The sequence below is a fragment of the Ochotona curzoniae genome, unplaced genomic scaffold, assembly GCF_017591425.1.
Source record: "Ochotona curzoniae isolate NIBS_2020 unplaced genomic scaffold, NIBS_Ocur_1.0 contig_4760, whole genome shotgun sequence".
Lineage (NCBI taxonomy): Eukaryota > Metazoa > Chordata > Mammalia > Lagomorpha > Ochotonidae > Ochotona > Ochotona curzoniae.
Genome location: NW_024466379.1, coordinates 17,015 through 36,438, shown reverse-complemented (window position 1 = coordinate 36,438; position 19,424 = coordinate 17,015). Strand labels below are relative to the sequence as shown.

Here is a 19,424-nt window from a genome sequence, read left to right as displayed (position 1 = left end):
ATTAAATAATAAAAATAAAAAATTGTAAGCTTCATTTCTTCATGTAATCTCCAGCAGAAACTTTTCTAAGTTCACTTAGCTAATTTTACATCAATAGAGAATTGAGAGTCCTGGAATTTTAGCCATAACAATGTAATCAGAGAGAAGGAGAGAGGAGAGAGATCTTCCATCTGCTAATTAACTCTCCAAATGGACACAATCTAGGGTGAAACCAGTCGAAAACCAGCAACCAGACTGCCTCTGCCCAGTCTCCTAGGTGTGTGCAGGGGCCCAAGGGCTTGAGCCATCCTCCACTGCTTTCCCAGGCATCCACAGGGAGCTGGCTAGAACGTGAAGCATCTGGAACTAGAAGAGGCACCCACATGGGATCCTGGTGCTTACAGGTGAAAGATTAGCCTGTTGAGCCACAGTGTTATACCTGTGGCTAACTTTCTTAAAGCCCTACCCTGATAAGCAAATGTTATAATTCCTTGACCTGCCAAAAGTCAGCAATGTTCCATAAGCATTCAATGCATTCGAAATATACCGCCACAACCATTGCTTTTGACCCATTTGCTTTTGGTTGCAAGGACTACTCCACTTCAAGATAGCTATTGCTTAGATTGTGCTTTTTCTCAAAACCACGTTGCGTATCCATGTTCCTCCCACGTTATGTTCTTAGTAGAACCTGTTCAGGAACTTGATCTCACTTGATTAGTCAATTGAAATCCCTGTCTGTAGCTGATCTAGGTGCAAGCATTCTGGTACTCAGTAAGCCAAAGTTTGCACCACTTTTTGCTTTTTAGCCATAATTCTGGAAACTAAACCAATTGCAGTCATGATGTATAATGTTTCTACTATGATCCTAATCAGTGGTGTGAGTGGCTTGCCACTATAGGATTTATATTCAATATTCTCTATTCCCTTCCAAACACTGGTTTGTCATGTTAGTATTATTACAGACATTTTGGACTGTGTCCATCATCTTAATATTGCTACAGTTCATCTTCATCTTCAATTCTGTGTATTTTCTTGCTGTGATCTTCACAGATCATGTAGGCGATGTTTGGTCTTATGTTTTACCTACTTTGTGTCTCAAACTAGATACTTTTCAACTAGTATGGCAAGTATTATTAGTTTTTTCTGGAACAAAAATTGGAATCCATGCATATACAGTTTTTATAATGAAGATAAAAGTTCTGTGAGTATTTTGAGGAAAAGAATTCACTTTGCTGAGCCCAGCACAAAGACTCAGTAGCTAAGCCCTTGCTGCCTTTTACACACCGGGATCCCATACAGACACCAGATCATGTCCGGGCTGCTCCACTTCCCATTCAGCTTCCTGCTTATGGCCTGGGAAACACCAGAGAATGACCCGAAGCCTTGGAAACCTGCACCTGTGTAGGAGGCGCAGAAGATGCTCCTGGTTCTTGGCTTCAGAGTCGCTCAGCTCCGGCATTTGCGGCTTTTGGAATAGCGAACCAGAAGATGGAAAATCTTTCCCTCTGTCTCTTCTCTCTGGAAATCTGTCTTTCCAATAAAATAAATAAATCATATAAAAATGAGAAATATTCTTACCTCTTAAATTTGTTTTTGCATGGATGTTTTGAAGTCCCCTCACCTACACATCTATGCATTTTGTTTTTCAGAATAGGTATGGTCTCAATGGCTATGAAAGCTGGTAGTAGAAAATTTAAGATGTTAAGATTTGTAATCAAGAAGGAAATCATCAAATGCACTATAATTTAGAAAAACAGCAGAAAACAAAACAGCTTTGATGAGCAAATGATGAAGCTGAAAATTTCCAGGAAACTTTTAAAATCGACAATACAAAATTAAAAAAATAGCACACTCAAATATTGTTTCTTCAAAGGGTAGAGAAACCAGCCATAATGACTGAAACCCTTCCAAAACAGTTAAATATTTCCTATTTCTTCACGGTGAAACATGAAATATTGCAAGAATTTTTATCTAATCAAGTTCCCTTTAAAATAAAATGACAATCTTGATTTTTTAATCTGTGTAAAGTTACAAAACTTTGTGTCAATGTTACTTAAAATCCTAAATTAAATATGAAGTTCAAATATGCTATTCACAGATCTTTACAGAGCATAACAATATTTTCAGAAAAGGCAACATCACTGTCCAACAGTTTACACTTTCATAAGAGAAAACAAGAATAGAAAACTCCCGTGGTCAGATTTAAAGCATGTGTGACAGCTTCCATAGCTGAAGGAATGTTTCTGAAGATTTTGTGCCTGCTGTGAACTGCAGTTTTGGTGCTCCATCAGTTACATGTTGAAGCCCTGGCAGTGGCACTGCCCCTCCCAGGGAATGTATTTGGAAGTTAAACTTTGGGATGTAAAATAGTGACACAGCTGTTGAAGGAGGCAGTCTTCCTGATGGCATTCATGCCTTCAAACAAGAGAAGAGATAGAAGCATAATCTGCTGAACTGTCAAATGGCAGCACAGTGTCGCCATAGACCCACAGAGCAGTCAAGCAGAGCGGGGAGATCAGGGTGTGAACCACCTGCCACCATTCAAGGCTGCCGATTCAGTAAATACCATAAATTTTTGCCAAGAAGAAAGGAACCGTGTATATTGATGAAACTACACAGAGTTTAAAATTAATATGCAGCGAAACAGTACTAATAATTGTTAAAACATCTAAATACTCCAAATGGCCACTGATAAGTTAGTGTATAATAAAGTTGAAATGTGTCTCTATTAGAGTACTAATAAATTCAACAATTTGATGGAAGGCTGAATGGAAGTAGCTGGATAAAAGAGATCACTTAATATGTTTCCACTGAGCTGAAGTTCTAGATCAAATTATTTTAACCTGTGGTGGAAGGCTGAAGATTATCAGTAGTTTTGTGCCATGTGGACTACCCACATGGGAGAAAGTGATGGAAATATTGTATTAGTGACAGTGGATTCATTCACGTACGTACTGTGCCACACATCATATACTTCAAACTGGTATGTCTTGTTTAACACAAACCTCACAAATCTAACATAAATGTTAAAATATAAAAACCATGAGGAAGGAAATGGACATCCTCATACAGAAGAATACACTACTGCTTGTGACACTGGCCTTGTGTCCCCAAGCAATCCCGTGCAGAAGAGGAGCACCACAGGCTGATGCGATCCTTGACTGCTGACAGTGAAGAGTGGACTCATGCCCCGAAGCTTTCTCGATGCTGCACTGCCGAACAGCAGAGTTCATGAAAGCAAAATTGCAAACCAGGAGAGGTTCCGGGGCATCAGATATTATTAGCTAATATGAGCCTACTTCAGGCATAAAAAGAAAATTACACCAGTTCAAGCTCATTTTTCTCCTAGTCATGCTTGAATAGCCTAGCCAGGGATTTGAGCAGAATGTGGCTCTCTCTGCTTGGCTACAGTCTCATGGGTCCCCACAAATGTAGCCCATCTCAACATGGAGCCCCTTACTCCAGGCTGGTATTTCAACATATCAGAGTTCCAGTTTCAATCCTGGCTGCTCAGATCTTGATTCACATTTGTGCTAAAATATTCAAGAAGACAACTGAAGATGGATGGTTTAAGGTCCTTCTACCCACTTGGGCTCTTCAGATGTTGAACCTTCTTTGAGTTTTGCTTTTCCCAACCTTAGCATTTGGAGATGTTTAAGGAGTGAGCCATTTTCACTTTCTCCCTCTCTGTCCTTCTACTCCCTGCACAACACCCCCCAATATACACAATGATGAGAGAATGTTGACAGAAACATGTTGAAGGATGGCAGGCTGTGGATGTCCCATTAGCAACACAAAAATGCTTTAAGATAAAAAAAAATATGGTCTTTCCTTTATTTCTGGACACTTTGAAGATTCTTATTTCCAGGAATAGAAATTAAAATACTTCTGACAAGTTACAAACACTTAACAAGTTACAAAACTCTTACCCACTTATTTACAGCGTGTGCATCAATTCTCTTATTTTTCCATTGTGGCTATCCATCTATTATATGCATCCATCTGTCTGTATCCTGTTCTGTGTGGGTGAGTGAGTCTGTCCCCTCTCTGCCTCTGTCTCCTGTGCATGTCTATGTTTGGTACATATAATAATGACAATGCAAGAATTTTGAAAACGTTAATTATGTCCTGTGTTTCGCAGAAAGATTTAGATGTTGCATTTCCAAAAAGGACTTTGAGAACGCACATTGTTATGGATAAATCCATGGTATGCATTACTGATATATTTTATTCTGTATTCATATTAAACTTAAGTTATGGGGAATATGAGCATTAAACTTCTATTGTTCCTAATATTAAAAGATACGTTATTTTAGTACACCATAAGTTAAGGAAATACCTTTTGCCTTTACACAGAGATGGGTTGTCAATATTCAGGTATTGATTTCTAATCCCATATTGAATCCTAGAATCGTATGTGGTAGGGTTCTACTACATTAAACCTTAATCAACAGTAACTATCTGAAGACACTTCTGTGCCTTCGACAGTTCTCCAAGAATCTGTTCCTTGGATGTATGTCCATTCTAAAGTAACCTTTTTCATTAGTTACTGAAGAGAAAAAAGGCCCACATTTTCCTAAATATTAGTCTTTATAATTATTTAACGTTGTATAATTTCTCCACTTCTCAGGTTGAGGTCTGTGTTTTGCAAGTGGGAAGAGTCATTGATAATAAGGTTGTTGCTTTCTGCAGAACAGGGTTGGCATTGAGGCCCAGCATGACAGTCTCAGCACAATACACTGGAGCTCAGGTTGGAGCCCCGATGCTCCACTTGTGATACAGCCCCTTGCAAGCCTTCTTAGTATCCCAGCGAGGGTGCAGTTTATGACCTGATGCCTGCCTGGGCTCTACCCCCTAGTCAGAAACCAGAATGGAGTTTATAGTTCCAACATCTTAGCTTTAAGTGGAAGCAGCCTGAGTAATAAACCATCAAGTGAAATACCTCTTTCTCTTTCTCTCCCTCATCCTCTGGCTGTCAAATCAACCAATCCTCAAATGGAACCTAAAAAGCATTACTGAAATGTACATGTGTGGGTTCAAGTACTACTCTTCTGTTAAAATTGTTAAGGCTCACTTGTCACTTGTTTGCTACCATTGGACTAGTGGATTGATTTTAGCCTCTGTTTGAATCATTTTTATGATAATTATTGTTTTATTTAAATTTTATTTTCATAATTGCATTAACTGTATTCATTAATATATAAAGCATCACACAATATATTCCTTTTAAATTTTCCTGTTAACAGATAGCATATTTTTTACTTTCAACTGTTTTTAACAAAAGTTTACACACACAATCCCAAACCATAGGTTTTTTTTCCGCCCTTGGGAAAAATGGTGCCATTGTATAATTCATGATTCTGTGATGAATTCGACTAGAGAAAACAGATGATTTGGAATGAACCAAGCTGAAATACAAAACATCAAAACACATGGGATACAGCCAAAACAGCAAGCAAACAATCAAAAAAACAATATGGATTGGACTATTGGAGTTACACTTTCCATGCTGGCTTCCTTATATAACAGAGATTATATGGTGTTTGTTCTTTTGTGATTGACTCATTTCACTGAGCATAATGGTCTCGTAGGTGGGACCACCTGGTTGTAAATAGAATAATTTCATTCTTCTTAATAGCTGAATGATATTCTATGGAGTAGATATACCACAGTTTCTTTGACCACTCTTCCTTGGACACACATCTGGATTGTTTCCATGTCTTTGCTAATGTAGACTGTGCTGCTGCAAATATAAGATTATAGATCCTCTTGTCACATACAGATTTCACTTCTGTTGGGTATATTCCTAGGAGCGGGATATCTGGGTCATATGGCAGGTTCATTTGCAATTCTCCAAGCACTCTACGTACTGATTTCCACAGTGGTTGTACTAGCCTACACTCCCACCAGCAGTGAAGGAGGGTGCCTTTTTCCCCACATCCACACCAGAAGGTGTTGTTAGTTGAGATCTGAATGTTTGCATATAGTACATTGTTCCAATAAACAATGTGTTTTATGGTCCACTCTATAAACCCTGAGCTCAAAGAGTTAAGAGCACTACATGTCTATTATGGCTATCAAATAGGAGATCCATGCATTGCATTCTATTATGACAGTAAATTATAGCAGACAAAATAGACTTAGAAGTTTAGTTAGAAAGGTTTGAGCTTTGGTTATGCCTTCTTTGAATCCTCAAACTTTAAATCTTATTTTCTGTATCTGTAAAGAAGAATATAATATGGCGAATTTCAGTAACATGCTTTATGCCCATAATTATGTATCAATGTAAATAGTATAACTATAGAAGCATGTATAAAGGTATCAGGCCATATAATGTTTAGGTAATAAAGATCTAAATTTCATAAGTTACAGCAGTAACTTTTAGGATTATGCTTAAAATGACATAGTTATTTCAAAAATCTTATATTTTTGTCTCTCATTTAAGCAATATATTTTTGGCACTTTTATACTTAAAAACCTCTTAAATAAATGTTTGTCTTTTAGTGTGACTTTATGGGCTCTGAAGTGGTACTTTCAGCTGAAAAAATTATCTACATGTTTGGTCTTATTAATGCTGTAAGTATCTATGTTTTATGTTTGTATAAGACATATTTTGTTACCAGTCATATTGCTTGTATAAATTGCATTTCCATCTCATAGAAAGTAAAATCCTATGAGCTAGTTCCATTTACCAGTGGATTCTACCACCAGTACACACTAATTAAAGGCATACATCACATCTGGTTACAGGGATGTAACATTCTTTCTTGTAGTGAACCAAGCCTATATTATTTATCTCCTGTTTTCAGATGTTTTCCAAGGTCAACATCACCATTATGCTGTCCTCTCTGGAGCTCTGGTCAGATGGAAATAAGATTTCAACAAATGGGGATGCTGAGGAAATACTACAGAGATTTCTGTCATGGAAACAAAAACCCCATGAGATGTCTTACTTATTAATGTAAGCACTTGCTATATTGGCTGGGACTTTCCCAAAATATTTCTTTCTTTTTTTTTTCAAAATTTATTTATTTATTGCAAAGTCAGATATACAGAGAGGAGGAGAGACAGAGAGGAAGATCTTCTGTCCAATGATTCACTCCCCAAGTGACTGCAATGGCCGATGCTATCCCCGTCCGAAGCCAGGATCCAGGAACCTCCTCTGGGTCTCCCACGCGGGTGCAGGGTCCCAAAGCTTTGGGCTGTCCTCCACTGCTTTCCCAGGCCACAAGCAGAGAGCTGGATGGGAAGTGGAGCCTGCCAGGATTAGAACCGGCAACCACATGGGATCCCGGTGTGTTCAAGGCGAGGACTTTAGCTGCTAGGCCACACCCGCCGGGCCCCAATATTTCTACTGAAATTATTTCCTGAGTTGTTATTGATAATGAGATTTTTAGAAAGGAAATTAAGCAAAATGAGAAATTATAAAAGCTGATAGCCACATAAGCTGACATTGAAATCATATTAAGCTTTCATTCTCAGAGTAGACTTTCTGTTGAAGGGAAGTGGGCAGAAAAAATAGAAAGCCTCAGGAAAATCAGGGGTTGATCACCTTAAAAGAAAATGATCGAATCATCATTTTAGCATTTGATAAAACTGTAAATTACTACACAGAACACAGTGAATGCCTGAAGTGTTTGTTACAGCAGAAAACATTTTAGTAGTAAGTATTTGGAAAGGACCACTTCACTACCATTCTGGTTAGGTTCCTCACTGGTGTATTTATATTGAGTGGAGATGGATGTATTGATCTATTTGGATCATGGAAGATTCTTTCCACAGAACTGTGCACTTACTAATTTTTCTTAATTTTAATATTAAGAAACAAAATACAATGCCAGGAACCTGAAGCAATATGAAATAAATCCATAAATCTTCTCATGTTTGAAGTAGAATTAAGGGAGCTTCTTGAAGTCTAGAGTAAATACATGGAAGGGTTAAGATGAATGTGCGCCATTGCTACCTACTGTCTCTACTTCATCCGTTGCATGTTCTCTCTCTCTCTCTCTCTCTCTCTCTCCTCCAAGTCAACACTGCTAACATGTAGTTACAACTTGCTCACTAAGTCTATGTTATTACAATGAACAATCTTGATTTTTTTCTTCCGATGATAATTCCATCAGGGAGGGTGATGGTCATACACCAATTAACAGGCAGAAAAGACACTGCCAGGTTTGGAGTGTTGCAACAGAGTGATCACTAGCCTTTCAAGACATCTCTTTATGTGACTTGTGACACACAACTCAAGGAGGGAATGACAAATTGTTAGATGTGATATTTCTACCATGTCTGTACCTGCAATGTCATGATACACTTAAACAGGACAATGGATTGATGACTTTTCCTGAAGGACCGTATTATTGTAACAACATAGGTAAAACAGTAGCGGGGGTGCTAATCTGTAGGGCAGAGGGGAAATCCTCGAGCCTATGGGACTTTAAAAAATGAACAATTTTTATGACACAACTTCTAAACACATCGTTAATCACCAATACATTAAAATGCAAATTTTCACAAAAAAATTGTATTTTTAGTTATAGGGAACATGCTGCTTTTGTGGGAACAACATATCATGGAATGGCATGTGATCCAAAGTTTGCCACAGGAGTTGCTCTGGTATGCATTTATCCTCATCTCTTTAATAGTTATATCAAATTTAGAAAGTTAGCATTCACATCAGTAAACAAATATAAAGCACACCTATCCAGTGCTTTGTCAACCCTTTATAGAAACGATGATGGTTTTTATTAGTTGGGATAATCAAATAAGAGAAAGGGGTATGTATGTTATTGTGGGTGAAGAACAAACCTCAAACTTCACCTCTTAGCATTTTGATTGTTCAGAAAAGCAGTAACTATCTTCAAATAGTAACAAAACAGAATTCCAGAACCTTACATCCTGTGAGACTGAAAGCATCCTAGGGAAATGGCACCATTTTCCCCTAGTAACCACCATTCCACTGTTTGTTCTCATCAGTTTGACAACTTAGATTTGCATGGAAGTGGTGCCATGCGGTATTTGTGTTCTTGTGACTGCCTTACACAACGTACTCAATGCGTATCCACATTGTGGCACTTGACACAATTTCTTTGCTTTTTACGCCTGTAAATCATTCCACCACAGGTGCCATATTTTTATTCACTTATCTTACATTGGCAGATTTAGATATTTCCCATATAATGCCTATGAAGAGTGCATGAAACTCTTTGAGACATTGGTTTAACTATTTATGGATATGTATCCAGAAGCGGGATTGCTCAAGCACGTGGCAGATGTAATACATAGTAGGGTGGCATGATTTCTAAAGTGATTGCACTGCTTTACAATGTCACCACCATTTCACATATTGCTGCTTTGTTTGTTTGGTGGCAGCCATTGTAATAGAGCGAGGTGATATCTCATAATCGGACTTTGGTATCTATGGTTATGAGTGGTGTTAAAAATCTCTCCATGTGGTCCTTGAACTTTTGAATCTATACCTGCAGGAATGTATTTCCTGGAATAGCCTGCTCCTACTACTGGGTCACTGACTGGTTTTGCTGTTGAATCTTGTGAAATTCATCTTCTGCCACAATTGAGAGTATCTTTTTTTTTTTTGCCTTTCATGTCTTTAAAGTAACATATTTTGTACCTATCTTGTAGTCTTGGTATAATCCCTTAAAATCATATTTAAATCAGCTTATCAGATTTTATCCATGTATTTGTGTCAAGCAACTTTTGAAAGAATCAAGTTTTTGTTATTTTTCTTATTGCATCATCTTCTCTATCACAGTTTTATCCATTATTTATGTTCTTCTGATTGTGTGGGTTTAGTTTTTTCATCTGTTGTTTAGTTCCAGCAGGGATCAGTTAGGATACTAATTTGAAATCACCCTCCCTTTCAATGTGAGCATTTACAGGTATAAACTTATTCTTCCTCAGTCTCGACAGATTTTGTGTATTTTATTTTCATTTTCGTTTTTCTCTGGATTGTTTTTAAGTTTCCATCTTGTATTCATTAATTCACTGAAATTGTTCACTCTTTTTTCTTGTAAAGATTTAGTTTATTTGTATGAAAGACAGCGTTAGAGAGAGAGAGAGAGAGAGGTAAAGTGAGGGATGTTACACATGATAGTTCACTCCCTGGGTGTACTGGGTGGAACCTGGGTCTTCTTGCAGATCTCTACTCTAGATGCAGGATCCCAAGTGCTTGGGCCATTGTCCTCTTCTTTCCCAGGGGCGCAGTAGGAAACCAGGTTGGAAACAGAGCAGCTAAGAAATTGAACCGGCACTCACATTAGATGATAGACTTGAGGGACACAACTTACGTATTACACCAAAACACTGGCACCCGTTCTCTGTAGATGAATATTTTCCTTTAAAGAAACAAAAACAAAATCATGAGAGATTTAACAAAAAAAAATTCTATACGCTTTTGAGTGTTCAAGGTTTTCTTCCCGGTTGATTCCTAATTGGATTCCATTGGTATTGGAATACTTTGTGCCAGAATGCCTACATTTTTCTTTCATTCTCTGTTCACTTGAAATAACCTCCCTTTCACTTTTACATAATTTGATATCTTCCATTCATGTGCTCCCTCACAAATGCTTGCAACAACCGGGGGTAAGTCCCACCAAAGCCAGGAGTCGGGATTCTCCCATAAGGGCTCTCCTGTCAGGTGCATTACCAGACAAATTTAGCAGAAGAGAACATTGCCAATATCTTCCCAGACACTTAAGTATGAGATGTAGCTGTCCAGACATCAGCCTCATCTGCTGTGTGCCCCAGTGCTCCCACATGAGAAGTCACAATTTGCTTGTAGTTCAGTGTTAGTGTCTAATGTGCATCCTATTCACCCTGAAGAGTTTCTTTAGCACTTATTGTGGACTGGGTTTAGAGGTTACGAACTCCCTAAGCTTTTCTTAGTATCCTCAACATTTTTTAATGACCGTTTTGTCCTAAACAACATTCTTGGTTGAATTTCTTTCCATATTTTGACTGCCTTGCTACAATCATGTTGGGGCTTAAAAATAGCTGAGAAATCCAGTAGTTACATGGAAGCTCTCTTATGTCACAAAGATTCTCTTGTGGTTTTGTTTTTTAACAATTTGATTACAAAACACTTTCTTGGTGATTTTCAGGGGTTCACCTTAGCTGGATTTCATCAAGCTTCTTGACCCCAGTCACTATTTTAATACTTGTTCCCCAAAATGTCAGCATTGTTTCCCTAAACAAGGTCTATCTTATCCCCTCTGCTCATCCGTGCCCTTCTTGGACTCCAAAACACAGGTATTTAGCCCCTGCAAGATGAGCTGTAAGACTGTAAGAACCGTAATCTCTTACTTCATCATGTCTTTTTTTTTCTCTCTGACATGATGAATTAAAATAATTTTTAAGATTTATTTATTATTTTTTGTAAAGACAGATACAAAGAGAGAAGGACAGATAAAGATCTTCCATCCATGGGTTTAGTCCCCAAGTGGCCACAAAGTTGGGGTTTATCTGATTCAAAGCAGGAGCCAGGAGCTTCTTCCGGGTCTCCAATATGAGTGCAGAGTCCCAAGGCTTTGGGCCATTCTCGACTGCTTTCCCAGGCCACAAGCAGGGAGCTGGATGGGAAGCGGACAGTTACCAGCACCTTTATGGGATTCTGATGTGTGCTAGAGGGTGATTCAGCACTTAAGTCATTGAGCCAGGCCTGACTTAAAATAATTCTGATCAAGTTAAGTTTGATTGCATCTAGTAAATTCTCTAATTTCTTGGGCTTAGTATTTCTAGAATTTACACTGGATTTTTTTTCAATTTCTGTTTCACTTGGTTATTTCTATGCATAGATTTCATTGCATATGTGCATCTTATTTCACATAAGTATTTGTTATGGAATTAATAGTAACTCATCTAAACAACAGTAATTGACCTAATCATTCAATGATGAATGGAAACAAATTCAATTGACCAATAAGGAGAGACAATACAATGCTATTGTTTGATTCAGGACAAAAACAAATTGACCAAAGGAAGAGAATTCACAGTTAATCCCTCAGCAAACTAGGACTCAAAGATAAGTTGCAGCAGGGCATTGTAACAAGCAGCAGTTTTAACTCCATACCTATTTTGAAAAAAGAGTACTCTAGAGCTATGCTAAGGAGCAAGTCAACATCAAAGACTTTCACTCCTTTTCCACTCAGTATAGGACCACTCTAAAGCTCCACATGTTGTAAGACTGTAGAGTCAAAGGCGCACGCAGTCACCTTTCTTTATGAAGTCACAGAAAGGAACAGTCACTTTAGGAGACACTTTGCATTACTGAATGAACTACTATCAGATGATCTTGAAATGGTCATAATTGAAATTTACCCAAATGAAATGAAGACATTGACATATGCAAAAAATACACAGGCATACTTTTAGCAGCTTGATGTGTAATTGTTGTAGATTGCAAGACAGCCGTGAATAGCCGAATGCATAAACATATGTCCATAAACATAATATCCACAAAACGGAATATCAACCATTGATAAGAAAACTTGGCCATTAACAATAAAGCATTTAATAATGCTGTTCATAGAATAAGCTAATATGATAAGGATTTATAATGCATTATGAAAAGCACATATACTGTTTTATTTTAACTTTGCAATATTGAGAATCAGCATACACGGAAATACCACAAAGCTCATTAATATGTAAAAATTTTGGAGAGAGGCAACTTGCGATGTGCTATATATTATGCTTTGAGAAAAATTATTTCAACTCCTTAACTTTCATTTTTAATATTTATTGTTGTTTTAAATGTAGCAACTTTAACATACTGTGATATACACTACATACTTGATTTGCAATTAAACACTTCAAAATATGCATATCTGTTCCAATGTCTTCTCTTGGGAAACAACACATTGGTAAAGTTATGTTGGGAAATATCTAATTGATCAATGGTACTTGTTGGAATTCAATCTGATTATCATGCAAAATTGTACTGATAACATTTGATTATCAGTGAGTTATCAGCAAATGCATATTATCTATAGGCAATATGCCAATTGCATGTAGATGAAAAATATAACTCAAAAAGAAAAATAAAATGTACCTACCTACCTACTTTGTCTTTTAGATCCTTAAAAAAAAAAATATATATATATATATATATTTGATAAAGTAGTTTCTTAAATCTGCAGTTGTATGCATGTATTAGAGCCTGAATTGACTATATTAAAATAGTGTGGAAATTTGATGCTGTTTTTCTTTTTAAAATTATTTTTAATTTATTTTTTACTATTTTACGATACAGATCTACATGCTCTGAGAATTCACTTCTCGCTTTCCTCAAGTCCCCTTCCCTCAACCTGATTTCCCCTAAATTAATATAATTGTACAGTCCTTTATTAACAGTCATAAGTCCATCATTCTGCTAGTTAAGTGTATCCTGATGCTGTAGGTATGGTCCATGGTAGAGAGTCCAGCATCCTATAGTAAAGATACATTTTAACAGTTCCATTGGGAGTCCATCTCTGATTTGAAAATAGAGATGCTTCTTCACATCTGGATATGATAGTTTATACTACACAGTTACTATAACATATGTTCTCTCTGATAGAAGGCAATCTTCATGCGAAACACAAGATCAATAGCCTTTCAATACTATTTTTGTTACATTTCATGGATTTTGCTATTTTTGTTTTTTTCATTTTTTCAAAATTTTTTTTCCTATTAATTTCTTCACTGACTCATAGGTCATACAGTAGCACCGTTTACTTCAAGAAGGCTTTTGGAATCATTAGTATGGTACTTAATTTCATGTTGTTGTAAATTTTCTATTTTTCTTCCTGTTGTGGATTTTGTTTTATGGCTTTTCATTCAAGGGGATATATAGTAACAGTGTTTTTCTTTTTAGTATCCAAAGATGTTAACTTTAGAGGCATTTTCAGTTGTTATGGCACAATTGATTGGGATTAATCTGGGATTATCATATGATAAAATCCATACTTGTGGCTGTTCAGGAACTACATGTGTGATGAACCCCACAGCAATGTAAGTATTTTATGTCACCTCTACAGTTTTATGTATACATATATACATTATATAATATTCTAAGTTATATCTGTATAACATATATAAATATCAATATATAAAGATATATACATGACACAATGTATATATTTTGTGATATATGACATACAAATGCAAGCATAGGCATATATATGTATATGTATAATGTTTTCTCTTTTAGAATCATCGTATTTCTTGATGTGTACCTCTTACAACACTTCTTAGCATGAATATATTTAATATCATATATAGTATTTAAGAGCAATTATATAGAAAATGAGTTTAGGATATTGTAGAAACTGTGAACTTAGCTTGATATTCAACACTGTTTTACAGACAGAATGTTGAACGGAAGTTTTAGGGCATTGCTGGAGGTAGTGAAAAGCTTTTTGGTGTAAGCACTAGAGAGATACTGGGATTCCATTAATTGTAAGAACTCAACAAGGCTTGGAATGTGATTTGTGGTCGAGGAAGTGAAAAAATTACCAATTATTAGGTTTGAAAACAGTAGCATTTTAGCTTAGGGAAATGAAGTGGCATGTTGTGAGCCAAGCATCATTTGGAGAAAGCAGCTCAGGCAGTGACCTATGGCATGCTCCTGTGTGGATGATGCAGTCTCTTAACAAAAAGGAAATATGTCACTAACATAAACTGAGGGAAATTCTATGAACAATTCCCCAAGAATTATAAAACCTTTCACATTTGCAAAGTCGGAACCAAGTACTCAGACTAGTAGACTAAGGACTCATAAGAACTGAGTGCAATAGACTTGTCCACAAGGGAGCCGAGTTCCATGAAATTACAATATTTTGATGTTTGGGTGAATTTGAATGGGATCTGATGGTTAGATACTAGAAATCTATTGTTATTTCCAGAGCTTGAGGGAAAATCCATTTCTATACCAGAAGCATATGTTAAAGTACATAGAATTATTATCTGTTGTATTGATGTCCAACTCAGTGATTTTGGAACAAATTTTTGACAAATCTGTGGTAAGATCATTGTTAATCAAAAACTCATTAAACATTACACTTGGTAGTTCGAAGAGTAAAACGTGCAAAACAGTACATCGACTCTAGAGTTTGTACCTTTTGTTCTTGCCTCCTGAAATATCTTATTTCATTACTTTGTTACTCAAAGACAAATAATTTGAATTGTACATGGGGATAATTAGCTCTCATGTATGCCTTATACTTCTCCAATTAAATTTCTCAGTATGTTTCATTTTCTTAATCATCGTTTTGATTTTATATAATGTAACGATATTGCTAAGTAGAGCTTATTGTGAGTCAAGGTTAATATCTAACATCCTTTAAACTTCCATATGGTTCTTACAGCATATCACATTGTGTAACAAAAAACCAAACACATTGCATTTGTTTGAGGCTTGTATTGAAAGGACTTTCCCCCATTTTCTTTGGCTTTTTTTCCAACCAAAATAACTCAGAATTAACACTTTACTACTCTGATACTGTTTTTGACCCAGTTTTCTAAGGAATGTACTTTAATTTTAGATGGTCCAGTGGTGTAAAGTTATTTAGCAGTTGCAACATAGAAGATTTCAAACATTCCGTGTCACAGCCTGAATTTGCATGTCTTCAGAAAGAGAATGTTCCGAAAGTTGCTTACCAAGGAAAACTTTCAACTTGTGGCAATGGAATTTTGGAAGGAAATGAGCAATGTGATTGTGGTATTCCATCGGTTGGTCATTTTAAATTTTAAATATGTTAAATATTTTAAATATGTTAAATATTTTAAATTATTATTAATTATTAAAATATTTTAAATGTTAAATATGTTAAATATTTTAAATATGTTAAAATTTTAAATATGTTTTAAAATTTATTGCTCCCCAAGATATTGTTTATCATTCTTCTTTTCCTCTTTCTCTTCTCCCTTCCCCATATCTGTCCTCATGTTATCACAATAGAATAGTCCCTTAGTACAAATTAGAAGTTTAATTTTCTGATATTCAAATGCATCATGAAATGGTAATTATAAGCAAAGGTAGAAAACCTGGCATCTTAATGCAAAGATATGTTTACATGTTTCAATGAGAGTCCTACAGTTATTCAGAAGAAAAGCATCGCAATGCTCATGACATGCTATATACCTAACTTTGTAATTTTTGTTACTTCTGAAGACTGTTAGCTAGCAATGGGTTTAATTGGAATTTCCCTGATGAATAGAAGAGTTATTTATCTCCTTCTTAATAGAAATAAATTAATTATGGTTACATGATAACTAGCCACAAACATTTTCATAAATTTTACCGCTATTCATGTAAGGTGTCATGAAAATTTGTAAAATACATTAACACAAACAAGGGTACATCAAAAAGCTCATGGGAAATGTATACTACTTTGTCATTTCTGCATGTTTTTTTTTAATCGACCTCATATTACAAGTTAAGGGCCAATACTCTTACTATGAAATTGCTAGGGGAAATGTCGTAAGGAGAGGAACACCATAATGTAACAAGAATGTTAGTATATAAATAAAGCAGAATGAGTGGATGTGTAAAAACTTAATACAACAATAAACAGAGAAATTTATAAGATTACATCATTAGAAAACTTAAAAATGTGGAAATATATTTGTGATATAATAAGTGAAAACCTGTACACATTCACAGTGCAGATGTTTGTACAAAAAAGTTTTAAAGGCATTGCAGGATTCTACAGCATGACATTACTGGTAACTCCATAAAAACTTTCTAAATGAACGACACGTTATGAGTGAAGTGGTGGCTATCAATAAATACAGAAGTCAATGTGCCAGGGTTGGGGCACATCATGCTAAGCTGCCACTTGCCACATCTGCTTCTGGTAGTGAAGTGCCAATGAGAGTCCCAGCTGCTGCACTTCCAATCCAGCTTCCTGCAGTTGCTCCTGGGAAGGCAGTACAAGAGAGCCCAAGAACTTGAGCCCCTCCCATTTATATGGGACAGCAGTTTGGAAGTTAATAAGGCTCCTTTTCAAGGTCCAAAATGAAGCTAGATGTAAATATGTACACATATGTTTCCTTTCTCTAGAGCCCTATAAACTTTTCTGTTTCTGATTATTTGCTTTGCCTTTAGAATTTTATGATGGAAACTAAGAGAAGGCATCCACATTCATCAGGCCCAAAGCACATCAGCCTCATCTGTCTCACCATTTTCCACCTCCACATTCTTGTCTCAGTGGCAAGTCGTCAGGGACAATGATATGCATGGAGCTTAAATTTCCTGTAACACCAATGTTTTCATGTAGCCTCCTTATGAGACACCTTCTACGACTGCTTTACAGTTCACTTGTCTCTCATGAGTAGAAGGAGGACACTCCAAAACCATGTCAGAAGCACAAATGAGCAAATATATGTACCTGATGACCTAGTTGACTACCACTGCTCTCCAGTAGTATGTATTGTACTCAGAGGTATGTGGCGTATTTTACATAACTGATGGTATGAGATGCTTGTTTACACCAGCATTTGCTCAGTCACTTGAGTAACATACTGTACTGCACAAGATAAACCTCATCCCTGGGGGGTAAGGATTTTTCAGTTCCTCTACAGCCTTATCAGACTGCCATTGGTAATGTATTCCATCCTTGACCAAATGTGATCATTTATGTGGATGAACATGTTGTCTTAACTTGACCGTATTTGATTTTAGCATTGTACTCACCCAAGATGCTGTAATGCTGCAGAATGTACTCTGATTAGATTTGCTGAGTGTGGCACTAGCCAATGCTGTGATAAAGCAACCTGCAGGGTAAGCTATCGAAGTATCACATTGTGCAGTACCATGATTGTTTTATCCTCTGACATTCATTGCACAACTGTTTGGACTTTTTTTTTCTAATATTTTAACCTGCTCTGTCTCTGACAAGCTTTGCATGACCTAGTTCTTCATGGCATGTGGGTAGTATTTTCATGTCCATAAGCATGTCACGGATCATGTTATTTCAGTATCTGTGTTACTTTTTTCTAGAGTTAGACATGAATCATATGGTTACTATATATTTTATTTGTTTGTAAGCTATTAGTCCCATCTGCTGGTAAATGACCTTTCACAGAGAAGAATCTTTCCTTCTAATATTCATGGAATGACCTAACTTCTCAACATTTTCTTGGGATTTTTTTTTTCTGGCAACCTTCATACATTCTATGTGATCATCCCTTTGTAGCTTTATACTTCTCTAACCCATAGTGTATCAATATCCGAGGGTAAAAAGAACAGAGCACCTCTCCACCCCAATGTTCATTTATACATGTTTTAGTATGTGATGATGGAAGAACACTAAACATACACACTCACTCACACTTACATGTTCTTTGTGTCACAGATTGCCAAAAGGGGAACACCATGTAGGGAAAGTCAAGACTTATGCGATTTTCCAGAATATTGCAATGGAACGTCTGAATTTTGTGTACCTGATATGAAAGCTGCCGACTATCAACAATGTGATAATAAAACTGCATTTTGTTTGGAAGGAAAATGCAGAAGTCTAGAAAGACAGTGCTCACAACTATTTGGAATATGTAAGAATTTTATCTTTTTTCCTGGGTTCATTTTTAATCTTTAGTTACTATAAAGAGTCAGCAATGGTTAACCACACTAAAAAATGCTGTTATTTTGGGCCCGGCACTGTGGCCTAGCGCCTAAAGGTCCTCACCTTGAGTGCACCAGGATACTATATGGGCACTGGTTCTAATCCCGGCAGCCCCATTTCCCATCCAGCTTCCTGCCTGTGGCCTGAGAAAGCAGTCGAGGACAACCCAGAGTCTTTGGACCCTGCACCTGTGTGGGAGACCTGGAAGAGGATCCAAGTTTGGATTGGCTCAGCTCCAGCCGTTGCGGCTGCTTGGGGAGTTAATCAGCAGATGGAAGATCTTCCTCTTGGTCTCTCCTCTCTGTGTATCTATCTTTGTGATAAACATAAATAAATCTTTAAAAACATGCTGTGATTTTCCATCCAAATTTGATAATAACATTGCAAATTAAAGGGACTTTCACTCGTGTTAAAAGGCAAAATGCATCTTTCAGTGGCAGTGTGAACACGATACAACATTAATCACATTTCAGTTGAACTGATGGGAAAGGACAAGGCCAGTAGAGTAACATTTAAGAGATCAAATGACACATTATTTTATCATTTCTGCACTGTAATGCTAATTTGTCTATTTGGACTTATCCTTCAAAAGTGCTTCTCCTTTTGCACAGCTAGTAAATGGCAAGAGAATCTGTAGGACTAGCATTACCAGGACACTTTTTGTTGTTGTTACATGCCTCTATGTTGACTTGCCACACTTTTATCTTCTAATGATTTGTTTTAAATATGAGTAGTTGTGACTTTATACTTTCTTTCAGATGCTAAAGGCGCAAATTACATGTGTGTAATAGAAACAAATGTTATGAACGACCCATTTGGTAG

At 36.6% G+C, this 19,424-nt stretch overlaps 1 protein-coding gene across 1 annotated transcript in view; it reads left to right on the top strand.

The window, feature by feature from the left end:
* The window catches only part of LOC121161258 (A disintegrin and metallopeptidase domain 3-like), a gene marked incomplete at its 3' end in the record, with an annotated part of 50,660 nt that extends 32,129 nt beyond the window's left edge, over window positions 1-18,531 (top strand). The window contains exons 7-14 of the mRNA XM_040987567.1: window positions 4,121-4,186; window positions 6,484-6,555; window positions 6,789-6,940; window positions 8,514-8,595; window positions 13,853-13,989; window positions 15,522-15,708; window positions 17,663-17,761; window positions 18,336-18,531. Coding sequence (XP_040843501.1) covers window positions 4,121-4,186; window positions 6,484-6,555; window positions 6,789-6,940; window positions 8,514-8,595; window positions 13,853-13,989; window positions 15,522-15,708; window positions 17,663-17,761; window positions 18,336-18,531 — 991 coding nt within the window. The remainder of the gene's footprint in view (window positions 1-4,120; window positions 4,187-6,483; window positions 6,556-6,788; window positions 6,941-8,513; window positions 8,596-13,852; window positions 13,990-15,521; window positions 15,709-17,662; window positions 17,762-18,335) is intronic.
* Between the last annotated feature and the right edge of the window lie 893 nt (window positions 18,532-19,424).